The sequence below is a fragment of the Lagopus leucura genome, unplaced genomic scaffold (assembly GCF_019238085.1).
Source record: "Lagopus leucura isolate 7727_CA_CO unplaced genomic scaffold, USGS_WTPT01 145-3_obj-0_obj, whole genome shotgun sequence".
NCBI classification, from domain to species: domain Eukaryota; kingdom Metazoa; phylum Chordata; class Aves; order Galliformes; family Phasianidae; genus Lagopus; species Lagopus leucura.
Genome location: NW_024967628.1, coordinates 1 through 14,598, shown reverse-complemented (window position 1 = coordinate 14,598; position 14,598 = coordinate 1). Strand labels below are relative to the sequence as shown.

The window sequence follows — 14,598 nt, the reverse complement described above, 5'->3', positions numbered from 1 at the left end:
GGGGGGGGAGGGGCTGCCCCTCGCTGTGTCCCCCCACCAAATCCCTGCGTCCCCACCCGCGCCGCCCGTCAGCCTCGTGTGTGCCGTCCCTGTATCCCCATATCCCCGTATATCGTCCCATATATCATCCCATATATCCCTCCCCATATATCACCCCATATATCCCGTATATCCCATATATCCCATATATCCCCATATCCCCATATCCTCATATATCCCTGTGTCCCCATATATCCCCATATCTCCATATATCCTCATATATCCCATATATTCCCATATCTCCCCATATATGCCATATATCCCCATATATACTATATATCCTATATATCCCGTATCTCCCCATATCCCCCCATATCCCCCCATATCCCCCCATATATCCCCATGTATCCCCATATTCCCCCATATCCCCCCATATATCCCATATATCCCCATATTCCCATATATCATCCCATATACCATCCCATATACCATCCCATATATCCCCATATATCATCCCATATATCCCGTATATCCCATATATCCCATATATCCCCATATATCATCCCATATATCCCGTATATCCCATATATCCCATATATCCCCATATATCATCCCATATATCCCATATATCCCATATATCCCATATATCCCATATATCCCCATATCCCCATATATCCCCATACCCCCACATCCCCATGTCCCCGTGTCCCCATGCCCTCATAGCCCCATTTCCCCAGTCGCTGTGTCCCCACGTCCCCGTATCCTCGTGTCCCCATATCCCCTCATCACCCCATACCCCTGTATCATGTCCCCATATCCCTGTATCCTCATGTCCCTGTGTCCCACATCCCCGTGTCCCTGTGTCCCTGCATCCCATATCCCCACACCCCTTTATCCTCATTTCCTTACATCCTCACACCCCCATATCTCCATCATCCTACATCCCTATGTCCCCAAATCCCCATATCCCCATGTTGCTGTCCCCCTGTATTCCCCTGTACCCCCTGTGTCCCCCATATCCCCACATCCCCTCTCATCCCCTCTATGTTCACACCCCCAACGTCCCCATTTCCCCCCCATGGTTGGGGTCACCCAAAGGCTCTGTCCCAAGAGCTGGGGTTCCCCCACTTGCCTTGGGGGTGACGCAGGCTCTGTCCCCGCCACCCCACAGCTCTGGCGGCCGCCTCCCCAAGCGGGGATGAGTGCGCAGAGGAGGAGGAGGATGAGCTGGAGCCGGGGCTGGATGAGGCTGAGCCGGAACCTGACAGTGGGGCCAGGGCAGCGGGGGGACCCCGGGGGGCTGTGCTGACACGTCGGGGCATCACTCTGCGCGTGCTGCTGCGTGATGGGCTGCTGGAAGCAGGGCGGGGGGTCCTGTCCATCTACTACCTGGTGAGGGCAGCGGGGACGGGGGAGGTGGGGATGTGGGGATGGAGATGTGGATGGGACACCGATGGGGGTGTGGATGGGGACACGGATCGGGACAGGATGATGGGGATATTGTTGAGGACACGGGACGTGGATGGGGACATGGATGTTGGGTATGGATTGAGACGTTGTGATCGGGACGTGGATGGGGACATTGAATGGGACACTGATGGGGATGTAGATGAAGACATGGTGGGGATGTGGTGATGGGGACATTGTTGAGGACATGGGGTGTGGATGGGACCATGGCAGTGGGGCCGTGGATGAGGATGTAGGTGGGGAAATGAATGGGGACAATGGTGATGGGGACATGGATGAGGACATGGCAGTGGGGACATGGACGGGGACATTGGTGTGGGTATGGATGGAGACATGGTGACAAGGACATGGATGAAGACAGATGAGGACACAGTTGGGGACACTGATGGGAACATGGATGGGGACATGGTGATGGGGACATTGATGAGGACATGAGACATGGATGGGAATAGGGGCATGAACATAGATGTTGGGTATGGATTGAGACGTGGTGATAGGGATGCGGATGGGGACATGGATGGGGACACAGTTAGGGACAGGGATGGGGACATGGATGGGAACATTGAATGGGACACTGATGGGGATGTGGATGGGGAAATGGATGAAGACACGGGTGGGGACATGGATGGGGACATGATGATGGGGATATTGTTGAGGACATGGGACATGGATGTTGGGTATGGATTGAGATGTAGTGATCGGGACGTGGATGGGGACATGGCAATGGGGACATGGATGGGGACATTGGTGTGGGTATGGATGGGAGATGTGGTGACAAGGACGTGGGTGGGGACATGGATGGGGACACAAGGATGGGGACATGGGACATGGATGGGGCCATAGATGTTGGGTATGGATTGAGACGTGGTAGGGACATGGATGGGGACATGGACGGGGTCGTGATTCTATGACATGTATGGGGATGTGGCAGTGGGGCTGTGGATGGAGATGTAGGTGGGGAAATGAATGGGGACAATGGTGATGGGGACACAGATGAGGACATGGGTGGATACGGCAATGGGGACATGGATGGGGACATGGATGGGGTCGTGATTCTATGACACGTATGGGGACGTGGCAGTGGGGCTGTGGATGGAGATGTAGGTGGGGAAATGAATGGGGACAGTGGTGATGGGGACACAGATGAGGACATGGGTGGATACGGCAATGGGGACATGGATGGGGACATTGGTGTGGGCATGGATGGAAACATGGTGATAAGGACATGGATGGGGACACGGATGAGGACATGGGTGAGGACACAGATGGGGACAGGGATGGGGACAGGGATAGGGACAGGGATAGGGACATGGGTGAGGATACAGTTGGGAACAGGGATGGAGACAGATGGGGAGGGACACGGAGGGGGACATGGCTGGGGAGACGGATGGGGACACAGATGGGGGCACAGGTGAAGACATGGATGGGGATGTAGTTGGGGACATAGATGGGAACATGAGTGAGGACACGGGTGGGGACACATGGGGACACGGATGGGGACACGGTCCATATCAGCCCTCCCCGCTGCTCCCAGGGCAAGAAGTTCGTGGGGGACCTGGGTGCGGACGGGGCCATCACGTGGCAGGAGACGGGGCAGGTGTTCGGCTCACCCAGCGCCTGGGCCACGCACTGCAAGCGCCTGGTGAACCCTGCCAAGAAGTCGGGCTGCGGTTGGGCCTCCGTGCGCTACAAGGGGCAGCGCCTGGATCAGTACAAGGCTGCATGGCTGCGGCGCCACCAGCCCCACGCGCCCAGCGATGAGGTGGGAACCCGGAGGCGTCCCCAAGGAGGGGCCTGGCGTGTCCCCGTGGGTGTCCCTGAGGAGGGGACTCGGGGGGGTTCCTGTGGTGACTCCAAGGATCTCCGCTGGGGTGTCCCCAGTGCCTCGGGTTCGGGTTGGTGTCCCCAGGGACAGACCTGGGTGTCCCCGTGGGTGTCCCCCAACAGGCGTCCTGGGGACTGGGGAGGTGTTTCAAGGGGTCCCCATGGGGGTCCTCAAGGTGAAGTCTTGGGGTGTCCCAGGGCCTGGGGTTTCTCTGTGGGTTTCCCCAAGGAGGTGCATCAGGTCTCCATGGGTGTCCCCATAGGTGTCCCCAAGGAGGTCCGTTTTGGTGTCCTCGGGAGATGCCTAAGGTCTCTGTGGATGTCCCTACAGAGGTGTCTCAGGTCCCCATTGGTGTCCCTGGGAATGGGTCTGGGATGTCCCCCTCGGTGTCCCCAAGGAAATGCCCTTGAGCCTCAGGGTGCTCCCACGGGGGTCCCCCATCCATGTCACCGTGGAGGTTCCCCGTGGGGCCCTGGGGGTGGGCACGGCCCTCAGCCCCTCCTGGTGCTCTGCCCCAGGCTCTGCCCAGTGAAGGCGAGGAGGATGAGCTGCCCGAAGAGGAAGAGGAGGAGGCTGGGGACGGCCGAACGCCCGCACCGGAGCCAGCAGCCACCAAGAGAATGGAGGAGAAGAGCAAGAAGCTGCCGGGCCGCGGCACAGCAGAGCAGGGTGAGGGGTAATGGTGGCAGGAAGGGGGTTGCAGCGGATGGTAACGGGGTTACGGTGGTGGCCATGGGGCCGTGATGGCTGTAACGGGGGGGCCGTGCACTGCTGTACAGAGCCCACCCCCCCGGTGAGGAGGCCGGAGAGCAAAAGCCGGGCGCCCGTCCGCTATTGCATGCTGGGCACACGCGATGCAGCCAGGTAGGGACCCCCAGCCTCACCTCGGTCAGCCCTCGGGGTGGGGAGGGCCGGGGGGAGCGGGGCTGTGTCTGTTGCAGGAACCCACAGACCCTGGTGGAGGTGACGTCCTTCGCCGCCATTAACAAGTTCCAGCCCTTCAACGTGGCCATCTCCAGCAACGTCCTCCTGCTGCTGGTGTGTCCCCTTCCCCTGCTGGGATCTTAGGATCCCTTTTAGGATCCCCTCGGCCCATTCCTTTTTCCTTTAGGATTTCCACAGCCACCTGACACGCAGTGAAGTCGTGGGCTATCTGGGAGGCCGCTGGGACACCAACACACAGCGTAGGCAATGGGGGACAGGGGGGAACAGCCCCTGGCGCTGCCACCCACCCCCATGTCCCTGCAGTGCTGACGGTGCTGCGCGCGTTCCCATGCCGGAGCCGCCTGGGCGATGCTGAGACCGCGGGTGCCGTGGAGGAGGAGGTAACATGAGGCCCCGTCGTCCCCCGGGTGCCCCCCATGATGGGGGGGGTTCGACGTGATCCTCGCCCCCCAGATCTGCCAGAGCCTGTTCCTGCGGGGGCTGTCGTTGGTGGGTTGGTACCACAGCCACCCCTTCGGCCCCGCGCTGCCCTCCCTGCACGACATTGACGCGCAGATGGATTACCAGCTCAAACTGCAGGGCAGCGGCAACGGCTTCCAGCCCTGCCTGGCCCTCATCTGCGGTAAGCAGACACCCCTGGGGGGGCACAGGGCGGCAGCCCCCCCCACATCAGCCCCATCTCTACTCCCAGGGCCCTACTATGCTGGTAACCCCGGTGTGGAGTCCAAGATTGCGCCCTTCTGGGTGATGCCACCGCCTGAGGTGAGCGACTCCCATCGCCTCCTCAGGGGGGGGGGGCCCAGTGCAGTGACAGATGGGTGACCCCATAGGTGACCCCCCAGGGTGACCCCACTCTCCTCTCATCCAGCAACGGCCCAACGACTACGGCATCCCCATGGATGTGGAGGTGGCCTACATCCAAGATGGCTTCCTCACCAACGACGTCCTGCAGGAGATGGTGAGCGTGGGGCAGGAGCTGTCATACAACCACAGAATGGCCTGGGTTGCAAAGGAGCACAATGCTCATCAGTTCCAACCCCTGCTGTGTGCAGGTCGCCAACCAGCAGCCCAGGCTGCCCAGAGCCACATCCAGCCTGGCCTTGAATGCCTGCAGGGCTGGGGCATCCACAGCCTCCTTGGGCAACCTGTTCAGTCCCTCACCCCCAAACCCAGGCTGTGCCCCTGCCACCCGTCCCGGCTTTGGGGACGATCTCTCCTCTATCCTTGTTTGCTCTGGGGGTCTGGGGAAGGAGCACTGAGCCCCACTGCAGCCCCCTGCCCCCATCCCCAGACGCTGCTGGTGGAGTTCTACAAAGGAGCCCCGGACCTGGTGAAGTTCCAGGAGCTGTGGAGCCAGGACCAGACCTACCTGGATAAGCTGAAGGTGGGCAGTGCTTCCTGGGAGCTCAGCTCTACCCTTCCTGCTCCTCCCAGAGCTGTTAATTGGGTTTTACTCCACCCCGGTGCAGGGCAGAGCAGAGTGCACAGGGTGAGCCTGGCGAGCAGAGCTGCGTTCCTCTCCGCAGGGCTCCCTGGCCTCTCGCAGCCCCAAGGACCAGAGCTTTGCCCACATCCTGGAGCAGATCTACGGCCTGCTGAGCTACAGCAGCTGAGCAGGAGCTGCAATGGGAGCAGGGGCTGCAAGCAGCACCGCATGGACGCAGCATCGCCCTGGGAAGCCGACGGAAGGACCGGAGGCAGCACCTGGGGGCACAGGGCAGCGGGGCTCCTGGGGGCCCAAGGCTCCGCAGTGTAACAGAGCACGGAGAAATAAAGGAGGAATCCCAGTCTCACCTCTTCCCCACACACGCGGCTCTCTGCCCCACAGCTGCCCTCAGGGCCAAAAGCAGAACTTGTCTCGATTCCACAGCCAGGCTGCCAAAGACCCCGGGAAGAAGGAAGCGTTTGTTCACCATCAACTGCTTTTATTGTTCTGGAAAAATGGAATGTTTCACTAACAGAAACTTCAATGCCGACCAAGAACACGTTCATAACAAAGAAAGGAAACCAATCAGCTGAACTGATAGAGCATTTGGCTACGATGTGGCAGCAGTCTCGCTTTTTCGTCATCACAAATTCAAGTTGCTCAATAAAACTCACCCCCATTGGCGTTTTGTATTAAAAATAGATTTTTCTGTCTATAGATCTGTGTATTAAAGCGCTCTCAGTAGCGGCGGGCGAAGCGCGGCTCGGTCGCTCTGTGTCCCCGCTCCTGGCCTGCAAACCCCCCCTGCACTGCAGCACTCGGTGCCACCTGGCTGTGGTTTGGGCCCTGCGTGAATCCTCCACGCCTACAAGGGAGAGCAGACAGGCTGGGAACGGGACGGGAAGCAAGAGGCGGCCGCACGTCTCCCAACAGCCATTTGATTCTGCCTGGGCTTTTTTTTTCCCCTCCTATTTGCAAATCCATACTCGAGTTGGATCTCAAAGCGTGCCTTTGCACTTTGCACGCGGCATTTTGCTTTGGTTCAGGCCTGTTGGTACCCAGGTGAAGCTCCTTACCCTGCCATCCCGCCGCGGTGCGTCGCGTGGCCTGGTCCCTGCTGACCAGGCGTGCCTCGATCACCACCTGAGCACAGAACGAGAGAAAGCAGCGGTGGGGGGAGGAGAAAAGGCCTTCGTGTTGCCCTAACAGAAAAGCCAGATCGTCCCCAGTTTGATTTGCTTTCTCGGTAATGCTGTGAAGGTCTGCAGGCTTTAATTACCACCACAAGTTCAGCAGCAGTCATTGATAGAAAGACCACGATCACACTGGGAAGCAGCAAGTGTACCTTGCCATCTCTCATGATCCCGTCCCATCACTCCTCCAGCCACACTGCCCTGCCATGAACGATCTTGATGCCCCTCTAACTTTCGACCATGATCTCCCCAGTCACGTCCATCTCTTAAAAAAATAAAAGAGAATCTTCTAGGCGCCCCTTATCGCTGCAGCAGCGCAGGAGGCGCTACCTGCACAGCCCCACGTGCTGGGTGGAGCACAGAGCGGGCGAGATGCAACCAGCCAGCCAACCCCTGCTCCCTGTCGGTGTGCCTGCACTCAGCCCCACGCTGCTGGGACGCATCCAGCCCGGCTGCTGACTTGCACAGAAACCACCAGCATGCTCAGCTCCCCCCATCACCTCCATCTGCTGAATGCCGAGTTCTAGCTAGGAGTGCTGCTCTGCCCGGGGCAGCTAACAGCACCAAGCCTCACCTGGGAAGGGGAGCTGCTTACAGAGCCCCTCCTCACCCCTAAATCCCTGGCGCATCCCGAGCAGAGGCTCAAAGGACCCATCAGGAGGAAGGCCTCGCACCACGCTCCCACCCACACCCTTGTTTTACCCACGCGAGGATGAAGCGCCGCCGCAGCCTGGCACCGGAGCACTAACCGGGTGGGTGGGGGAATCCCTCTGCCTTCGTTCATCCTCCGCTCCGACCCATAACCGCCCCAACCATCACGGGATTCCCGCGGGTGCCGCTCGGGGCCGTGCCGCTCGTCGGGGTAATGCTGCAAGGCAAGCGGGGCGGTCACAGCGCCGGCTCCCCCCTTCCCCAGCAGCAGCACACAGCTCTGCACAGGGCGCTGTGCCGCTCGGCTCCACAAAGCAAAGCGGCAGCTGCCCCACGTTCTGCTGCTGCGCTTTGTGCGCTTGGCTCCGGTTTGGTTTCACAGCCCCACTTGCAGGTGGGTGCCGGCTTTTGGCAGAACGTCTCTTTCTGCACCAGTGTTAGAGAAGGGACCCCCCCCCCCCCCCCAGCTGCTGCATCGCAGGGCTTTGAGGCAGGAATCCATCACCACGCGCCGCCCCCCGGCCCCAGCGCTGACAGACAGACGCCTTAATGCCAGCAGCTCCAGTTGAGGACAGGTAGCAGCGTGCTGCTCCTGCTTTGCCCTTGGTGTGAAATGAAGCCATGATGTGGATGCCACCCACCTGCCCGTCTCTGTCTGGGATTCCTCTTGAACCTTCTCTTCTGGAAAGAAAAAAAGTTTCAGTTAAGCCAACAGTCGTAATCCATAAGCAGCACCTTTGCGTTTGGAAGGCTGTAAGTCTGAGAAGCCAGCATCTGTCCAGCTGTAACATACTGAAAGGAGTTTTGATGTCTTACAAAGAGACCAAAGGAAGGCTCAGAGCAATGAGTAATTCAGGTGACACTGAGTGATGGCCAGCAGGACGAGGGCAGACCTGGAGCCAAGGAAGAACAGAGTGAACCTACCAGCACAGAAATGAGTTACAAGCAGAAGTGGCACAGCTCCTCCCACAGCTCCTCTGAGAGCAGCCCAAAGTGCCCACACTGCACAGAGCACTTCTGCAGACTGTGGAGCTAAAGTCAGCGTAAGCTGCGCTGCCAAGGAGCAGGGAAAGCATTGCAGCAAAAGGAAGGCGTGACATCTTGGATTAATTAGCCTGGATTCACAAATCACACCTCCATACACCTTGAGGACTGCAGGACTGCCCTCAGCACAGCTGAGCTGGGGGGTACAGCGCTGCAAGCACGCATGGGATCAGATGCAAGAAAAGCACGAGGCTCATCTGTTTTCAGCACTGCTCAAGCCACGAGTGAGGCAGAAAGACACCGAGTTTCCTTCAGGGTATGGGGAGAAGAACCTGTGCCTCGTGCTGACCTGTCCAAGGAATGATCCTGGTACCGGCCGCGATCCCTGTGGTCGAAGTCGTGGAAGCGGTCCTGGCGCACAAACTCGGAGTGGTATCTGTCGTCCAGCGCCACCCGCTTCGCCTCTGGCCAGTACGGATCATCTCGCCTGCAAGGAAGGAAGCCAACCTCGTACGGAGCTCCTTTCTTCATCTCGAGTGAGACCTTGGGATCAAACCGCACGCAATCCCACCATTCTAGAGTTATTTCTGATTTGTAATTGAGGCCTCAGGACACCACCCCAAAAAGCAGACCCTCAGCAGGAGCAGACATGAGAACAAGCCCCTCCTGCTGGCCCCCCAGCTTTACAGTTTAGATTCCCAGAACCATCCAAAGTTGAAGATCTTCAAGATGCAGTGCAACCATCAGCACAACCTAACGGGTGCATCACTGAGCCACGTCCCCCAGTGCCATTCCCACACGTCCCAAATACCCACAGGGACAGGGACTCCACCCTGGGCAGCCGTTCCAACACCTGACTACCGACCACCCTCTTCACAAAGAAATTCTGCTTCATTTCCAACCTAAACTCCTCCAGCACACCTGACACCGCTCTCCTGCATCCTCCAGAACAGCACATCTGCAGGCAGACGTGGCCAGAGCCTGGTGTCCCACTGCAGTTACCTGCCATCATCGTAGGGCCTCCTCATCGCTGAGCGCCGCTCCTGCTCGTAGCGCAGCTGCTCCTGCTGGCGCCGCAGCTCCTCCCTCTCCCTCTGGATCCGTTCCTGCTCTCTCCTCCTCTCCTGCTCGATGTGCATCCTTTCCCTCTCCAATCTCTCCCTCTCCAAGCGCTCTCTGTCCAGACGCTGCCTTTGAAATTCGAGTCTCTCCCTCTCCCTCTGCAGCCTCTGCCTTTCGTCCCTCTCGTGCATGGCCTGAAGGCGCTGCTCTCTCTCTCGCCTTTCTCTCTCTCTAATTGAAAAGGAGACATTTGTTTTTCAGTCAATTATCTCCAGTTGAGGCTTTATTGCTTGTTTTTGGTGCTCCTATTAGTTCACCTTTGAAAACAGAAGTTATGTTTTTCTCACTGTGATTAAATACAAACTGTTTCTTCTCAACCCAACCAAAGCTGCTTAATAGGAGCCCAAAGGGAGTTAAGCATTCCACATCAGTAAGGCAGCACCTGCTCTAAGATGGGCCGAGAAAGTTTTGGTAGAGCACAGCGTGGCAGCACAGAGCTCCAACAACTGAAGGATTTAGGAGACACGTCAAAACTTTCAGGCAGAACACAAGCATTACGAGCATTCAGCTCTGCCTCAGCACAACGCGTGAGCTGGGGGTGCCCACAGAAGCCATCGCCCACAACAGCCTCTCAGAAGCACAAGCTTAGAGATGGCCGGTTTGGGTACAGAAAAGCCTCCCAGCTCTGCACAGCAGCTCAGCATCAGAGCGAGCCAAGCCATCGTCGTGGAAAGGCCCACAGGGAACCCGGCTGCAGCACAGCTGGGGCTGCAGAGCAGAGCCCAGCACTCACCGCCGCCGCTCCGTCTCCCGGATCTCGCGCTCTCTCTGCCGCTGCCGCTCGCGCTCGCGCTGCTCTTTGATTTTATCGAACGACAAGATGTCCTGCTTCTCCTTGCTCTCAGATTTGCGGTCCTGGCTCTTCGTGCTCTGAGGCAAATCAAAGAATTACGTTTAGCTGAATGCTTCCAGCCATGACTCCCAAGCAAAACACCTGCTTGGTTTCGACTTGGAACGCTGCCGCCCTCCTGGAGGCGAACGGCGTGGAATCACACACAGGAGGCAGGGAGAAGTGCCCAGAATTTGGCCAGAGCTTCTGGTGAGTGTAAGTGCACACAAATAGTAGAGGCACATGGCCTGCCTTGTGCTGCTGGTAAGTGATAGCACTGCAAAGGTCAGCGGGCACCACACTGCAGACGGATCATCTTAACACCACTGTCAAATTACATTCCTACTTCCTCAGCTCCAGCAGCATGACTGCGAGGTGAGGCACCAGCATTTACCTTCACAGCGCAACTGACTCCTTAACGCTTCCTAAAACGCTGCCACAGGTCAACAGTTCCCCACACAGGAGGCAGAACTCCCTGCAGCCCTCACACAGGTAGGATCAGGACACCCTGCAGCCCTCATACAGTAGGGTCACTCACAGCTGCTCTTACAGAGAAGTGCCCACGAAGCCCTGCTTACCCTCTCTTTGGAAGCAGATGTTTTCACACTAATAACGGGTTCTCCTTTAGATTTATCCATCACCACTGTCCTCTCAGTTCCTCGACTTGCTAGAAAACAAAAGCACACAGGAATAAATACTACTGCAGATGGATATATCAGGATAATACCAATAATCAGGATAATATCAATAATATCAGGATATTATTTTACCAGGGTTGTTAGGCGACTTGTGCAAGAACGTATCACCATTTACAACAGCCTGCCAACCACGTGCAAGCTGGGGGAAAGGGCACAGAATCTATGCTAACGCCTCAGTGAAGCAGAGCTGGAGGTTTACAAGAAAGCAAATCACAGCTGATGTCTGCAGAACACGCACTTTTGCCACAGTTAATGAACTACAAACCTCTCCACAGCTGCTCACACTGCACCAGCTCTTCCAAGCACTGCACCTGCCAACACACCTGATTTGCTCGCCCTGGATCGATCGGAGGCTCCAGCCTTCTGCTCCTCTTTCTCTTTCCCTTCCTTCTCATCCTTTGAATCTTTCTCAGATTTCTTCCCATCGTCTTTTTTGTCGGCCTTCTCCTCCTTTTTAACACCACCAGACCTGCAGGCGAACTTTGCTTTAATAGAAGACCTGACAAGAAGTGCTCAGTCACCACTCCTACCGAAGACAAAAGCATCCTAATGCCACTTCTGTGCTGCCGAGCACCGACAGCACACCAGGCTGCACTTGTGCACGGGCTGCAGAGCAGCAAACACCACTGAGCTAAGGCTGCCTGAAAGCCAGGGACTACAGATGTGACCCCTCTCAGGATGGAGAGTGAGTGCTACAAACACAAATCTCCGCTGCAGCTCAGCTCATGCATGGCACAGGGAGAAGGGCTCACCCAGCTGCAGGCTGAGCTCCACAAGAGAAACTTTCAAACAAATTCTTGTGCATCTGACACAAGGAGTTCAGCCTGCAGCTCCTTCGCAGGACTTTGGTGACTTTATGAGGCATTAAAGCAAAATGCCTCTTTCAAAAGGAAAAGAGCACGTGGAAAAGAAAGTACAGGAGCACTGCTTACTCATCATTCGGCCTATCAGCAAACAGACCAGTTACCAGGAAGATTTGTCAGCGCAGTCATAGTGGTCATAAAGCCTTAATGATTCTAAAACCATTTAGTCCAACCAGCAACGAGCAGAACAAATCCAAACCAGACGAGAGGACAAAATTCTGATTAAAAAATACTGGTTGCTGTGACATGATCTCACACAGCTGGTGTGTTTTGTTACAGAACACTGAAACTCCCCTGTTTTGTAACAGAGAGCCCATTAAGATGCACTTCTGGCTATTTTTCCAGTATGACTCTCGCTCCAGATGCAGCAAGCAACAAATCAAGACTCACTGCAATTCCTGTCCCCTTTTCTGACGCGGCTGCGTTTCAAAGGAGCGGTCTTTAAACACAGGAAAATACACATTAAAGAAAAAACAAAACACACAAAACACTTTACTTCTCAGATTTGGAATCTGCAGAATGGTGCCTGTCTTTTTCCTTCCGCGCTTCGCCTTCCTTTCTGTCTGAAGGCTTTTTCCCAGCCGGTTCATTTTTGGCCTAGAATTTCAGCAAGAAGCGTTTTTTTTGTTTTTTTTTTTTTTTCTTAAACAATAAAACACAGGCATTAAAATTCCACCTTTCGTTCCAACATCCTGCCACGTGAGAGCTACCGCCGACCTTTTCCACAGAAATCATCTTCCCGTGCAGCTCTGTCCTGTGCAGGTGATTGATGCACTTGGTGGCTTCCTCAGACGAGGCCATGGTCACAAAGCCGTAGCAGCGCGCGCCGGGACTGCGAGCGTTTGTCACCACTTTTGCACCAACCACCTGCAGGGGAAGAAGAAGAAAAAGCCCTCGTGGTTGTAGAAACAAGGGTAAATTAGCTCTGATCAACCGTGTGAGCAGCTCTGTTTGCTGGTGATAGCTCGGCTTTAACGCAGAGGAAACGTTCTTGGCACACAACGCTTTGCTGGCACTCCAGGACAGCAGTGCTAAGCTCACTTCAGAGATGGGTTCATTGTAACCTGGCACACACTGCTGGGCCACAGTGTTCCAAAGGTGCCTCAGCCAAGCTTGACTGCACAAAATACCCTTCGAAGAGATCACAGAATGGCCTGGGCTGCAAAGGACCACGACGCTCATCTGGTTCCAACCCCCTGCCATGTGCAGGGTCGCCAACTGGCAGCCCAGAGCTGTGGGACTGATTTGATGATTCAGCTCTTGAAAGAGATGCCACCATAAAACCCACGCTCAAAATCGGTCCTTGAGGTGCTGAGCAGGGAGCTGACTTAAAGATACCCAAGCAGGAGAATAACCTAATTCATCGGCCTTTCCTCAGGAGACATCTCTCAGCCTCTACCCCCAAATGCCTACAGGCAAGTCGTGCCCAGTGACTCAAACATCCACATCACACCAGGGAGGCAGGAGGGAGGGGAGGTGGCCTTGCAGTGAGCTCCCCTTTGTAAGTGCTGCCCTCACATCCAGAGCTGCCTTAATTTTAGAGCAGCTGAGCAGAGATCCCCCCAAAACCACTACTTTCCTTTTGTCCCATCCCAGACAACGTTATTTATGAGATTTATTACTTTCAGTTTCAATAGAATGCAGGAGGAGTTCAGTGCTCAGTCCAGGCAGCCATTAGAAAAACCAGAAGCTAAGTGAGCAGAACTTCCAGGGCCCCCCATGAGACACGTCCGCTGTCAGCCTGCCCCCCCTCCACGCACCTTTCCATACTTGCTGAAGAGATTCTTCAAGTCCGTTGCCCTCGTGGAGGATGAGAGGCCGCTGACCCACAGATTTCTGCCAGAGCCGCTGCCAGCACGGCCTGAGGGAACAGAAACACAGCATAAAATCCGACCTGCAACCTTTTAAGCAAGAACACAACAGTGAGAAAACAACTCCGCTTTCTCCCCTCCTGCTCAAACCTCTTCCAGCACAACGGCAACTTCACCGCTTCCAAAACATTCCCACTTAAACCCAGAGCATAAACTGCAGCCCTCAGCAATTAACTTTAGAGCTCTACATCCAAATAGCCTGAAGGAGTTCTCACCTACACACAGGCCTCCTTACACTGTAATCACTTGGAAGAGAATGACAAAATATTAAGAGTTAACACAAAACAAACTCCTTTCAATTGATGTTTTTATTTCTTGAAGGAAAACAGCCTACCTTTCTCATCTTTGGAGGCTTGCTTTGTATCTTTGTCCTCCTCCACAGGGCTAAAGACAAAACAACACATTATTCAACCAAGCATCAGACAAAGCAAGTTCAGGTTGTGCACTAGAATTTTATACCTACCAGCACCAATTAGTTCTGAAATAAAAGGTACCTCTGCAAATTTTTAGAAGAGTGACTGGAAATATGGGACTCGTATACTTAAGATGACAATTAATGCTGTTTTGCAGATGACAGAAATCAGAGTAATTTAAGAAAACAACCTTTGAAGGTTGAGGAAGGAAAGAAATCAAACCCTCTGCGCTTAACCAAACAACGACAATTCTGCACAAGGAGAAATCAAACCGATTCTTTAGCAAATAGGCTACAATTTCAGAGGCGCGGTGGCCAATTGAAGGACTTAAC

At 55.4% G+C, this 14,598-nt stretch overlaps 2 protein-coding genes across 6 annotated transcripts; one reads left to right on the top strand and one right to left on the bottom strand.

The window, feature by feature from the left end:
• The first annotated feature begins 950 nt into the window (after window positions 1–950).
• On the top strand, window positions 951–6,341 carry MPND (MPN domain containing). Its single transcript, XM_042893961.1, has 13 exons — window positions 951–976; window positions 1,128–1,371; window positions 2,981–3,208; window positions 3,790–3,940; window positions 4,051–4,135; window positions 4,213–4,309; window positions 4,383–4,455; window positions 4,520–4,596; window positions 4,670–4,838; window positions 4,908–4,978; window positions 5,085–5,174; window positions 5,508–5,600; window positions 5,743–6,341. Exons 1-13 carry the CDS (start codon window positions 951–953, stop codon window positions 5,827–5,829), a joined length of 1,491 nt encoding a protein of 496 aa, XP_042749895.1. The 3' UTR covers window positions 5,830–6,341.
• LOC122193227 (scaffold attachment factor B2-like) lies at window positions 6,121–14,592 on the bottom strand. Of its 5 annotated transcripts, XM_042893957.1 has the most exons (14): window positions 14,188–14,592; window positions 13,743–13,843; window positions 12,700–12,849; window positions 12,479–12,579; window positions 11,443–11,588; window positions 11,000–11,088; window positions 10,326–10,462; window positions 9,473–9,763; window positions 8,820–8,957; window positions 8,128–8,167; window positions 7,585–7,703; window positions 6,988–7,100; window positions 6,719–6,785; window positions 6,121–6,507 (listed from the first exon to the last, which is right to left on the bottom strand). In XM_042893957.1, the coding sequence occupies exons 1-14, from the start codon at window positions 14,255–14,257 to the stop codon at window positions 6,381–6,383; spliced, it is 1,689 nt and encodes a 562-aa protein (XP_042749891.1). In that variant the 5' UTR covers window positions 14,258–14,592; the 3' UTR covers window positions 6,121–6,380. The 5 variants fall into 5 exon arrangements, 4 of the variants coding, with proteins under 4 accessions (XP_042749891.1, XP_042749892.1, XP_042749894.1 ...); XM_042893958.1 differs by lacking the exon at window positions 12,479–12,579 and having other exon boundaries at window positions 12,659–12,849; XR_006182844.1 differs by lacking the exon at window positions 6,988–7,100 and having other exon boundaries at window positions 6,492–6,507.
• Between the last annotated feature and the right edge of the window lie 6 nt (window positions 14,593–14,598).

Coding starts and splice junctions, on each gene's coding strand:
- MPND (XM_042893961.1), top strand. CDS start 951: ATGTTGCTGTCCCCCTGTATTCCCCT. Junction 4,310..4,382: donor GCAACGTCCTCCTGCTGCTG/GTGTGTCCCCTT, acceptor TTTTTCCTTTAG/GATTTCCACAGCCACCTGAC. Junction 4,456..4,519: donor CTGGGACACCAACACACAGC/GTAGGCAATGGG, acceptor ATGTCCCTGCAG/TGCTGACGGTGCTGCGCGCG.
- LOC122193227 (XM_042893957.1), bottom strand. CDS start 14,257: ATGTGTTGTTTTGTCTTTAGCCCTGTGGAGGAGGACAAAGATACAAAG. Junction 12,850..13,742: donor TCTTCAGCAAGTATGGAAAG/GTGCGTGGAGGG, acceptor CTTCCCCTGCAG/GTGGTTGGTGCAAAAGTGGT. Junction 10,463..10,999: donor CATCTGCTTCCAAAGAGAGG/GTAAGCAGGGCT, acceptor GATTTGCCTCAG/AGCACGAAGAGCCAGGACCG.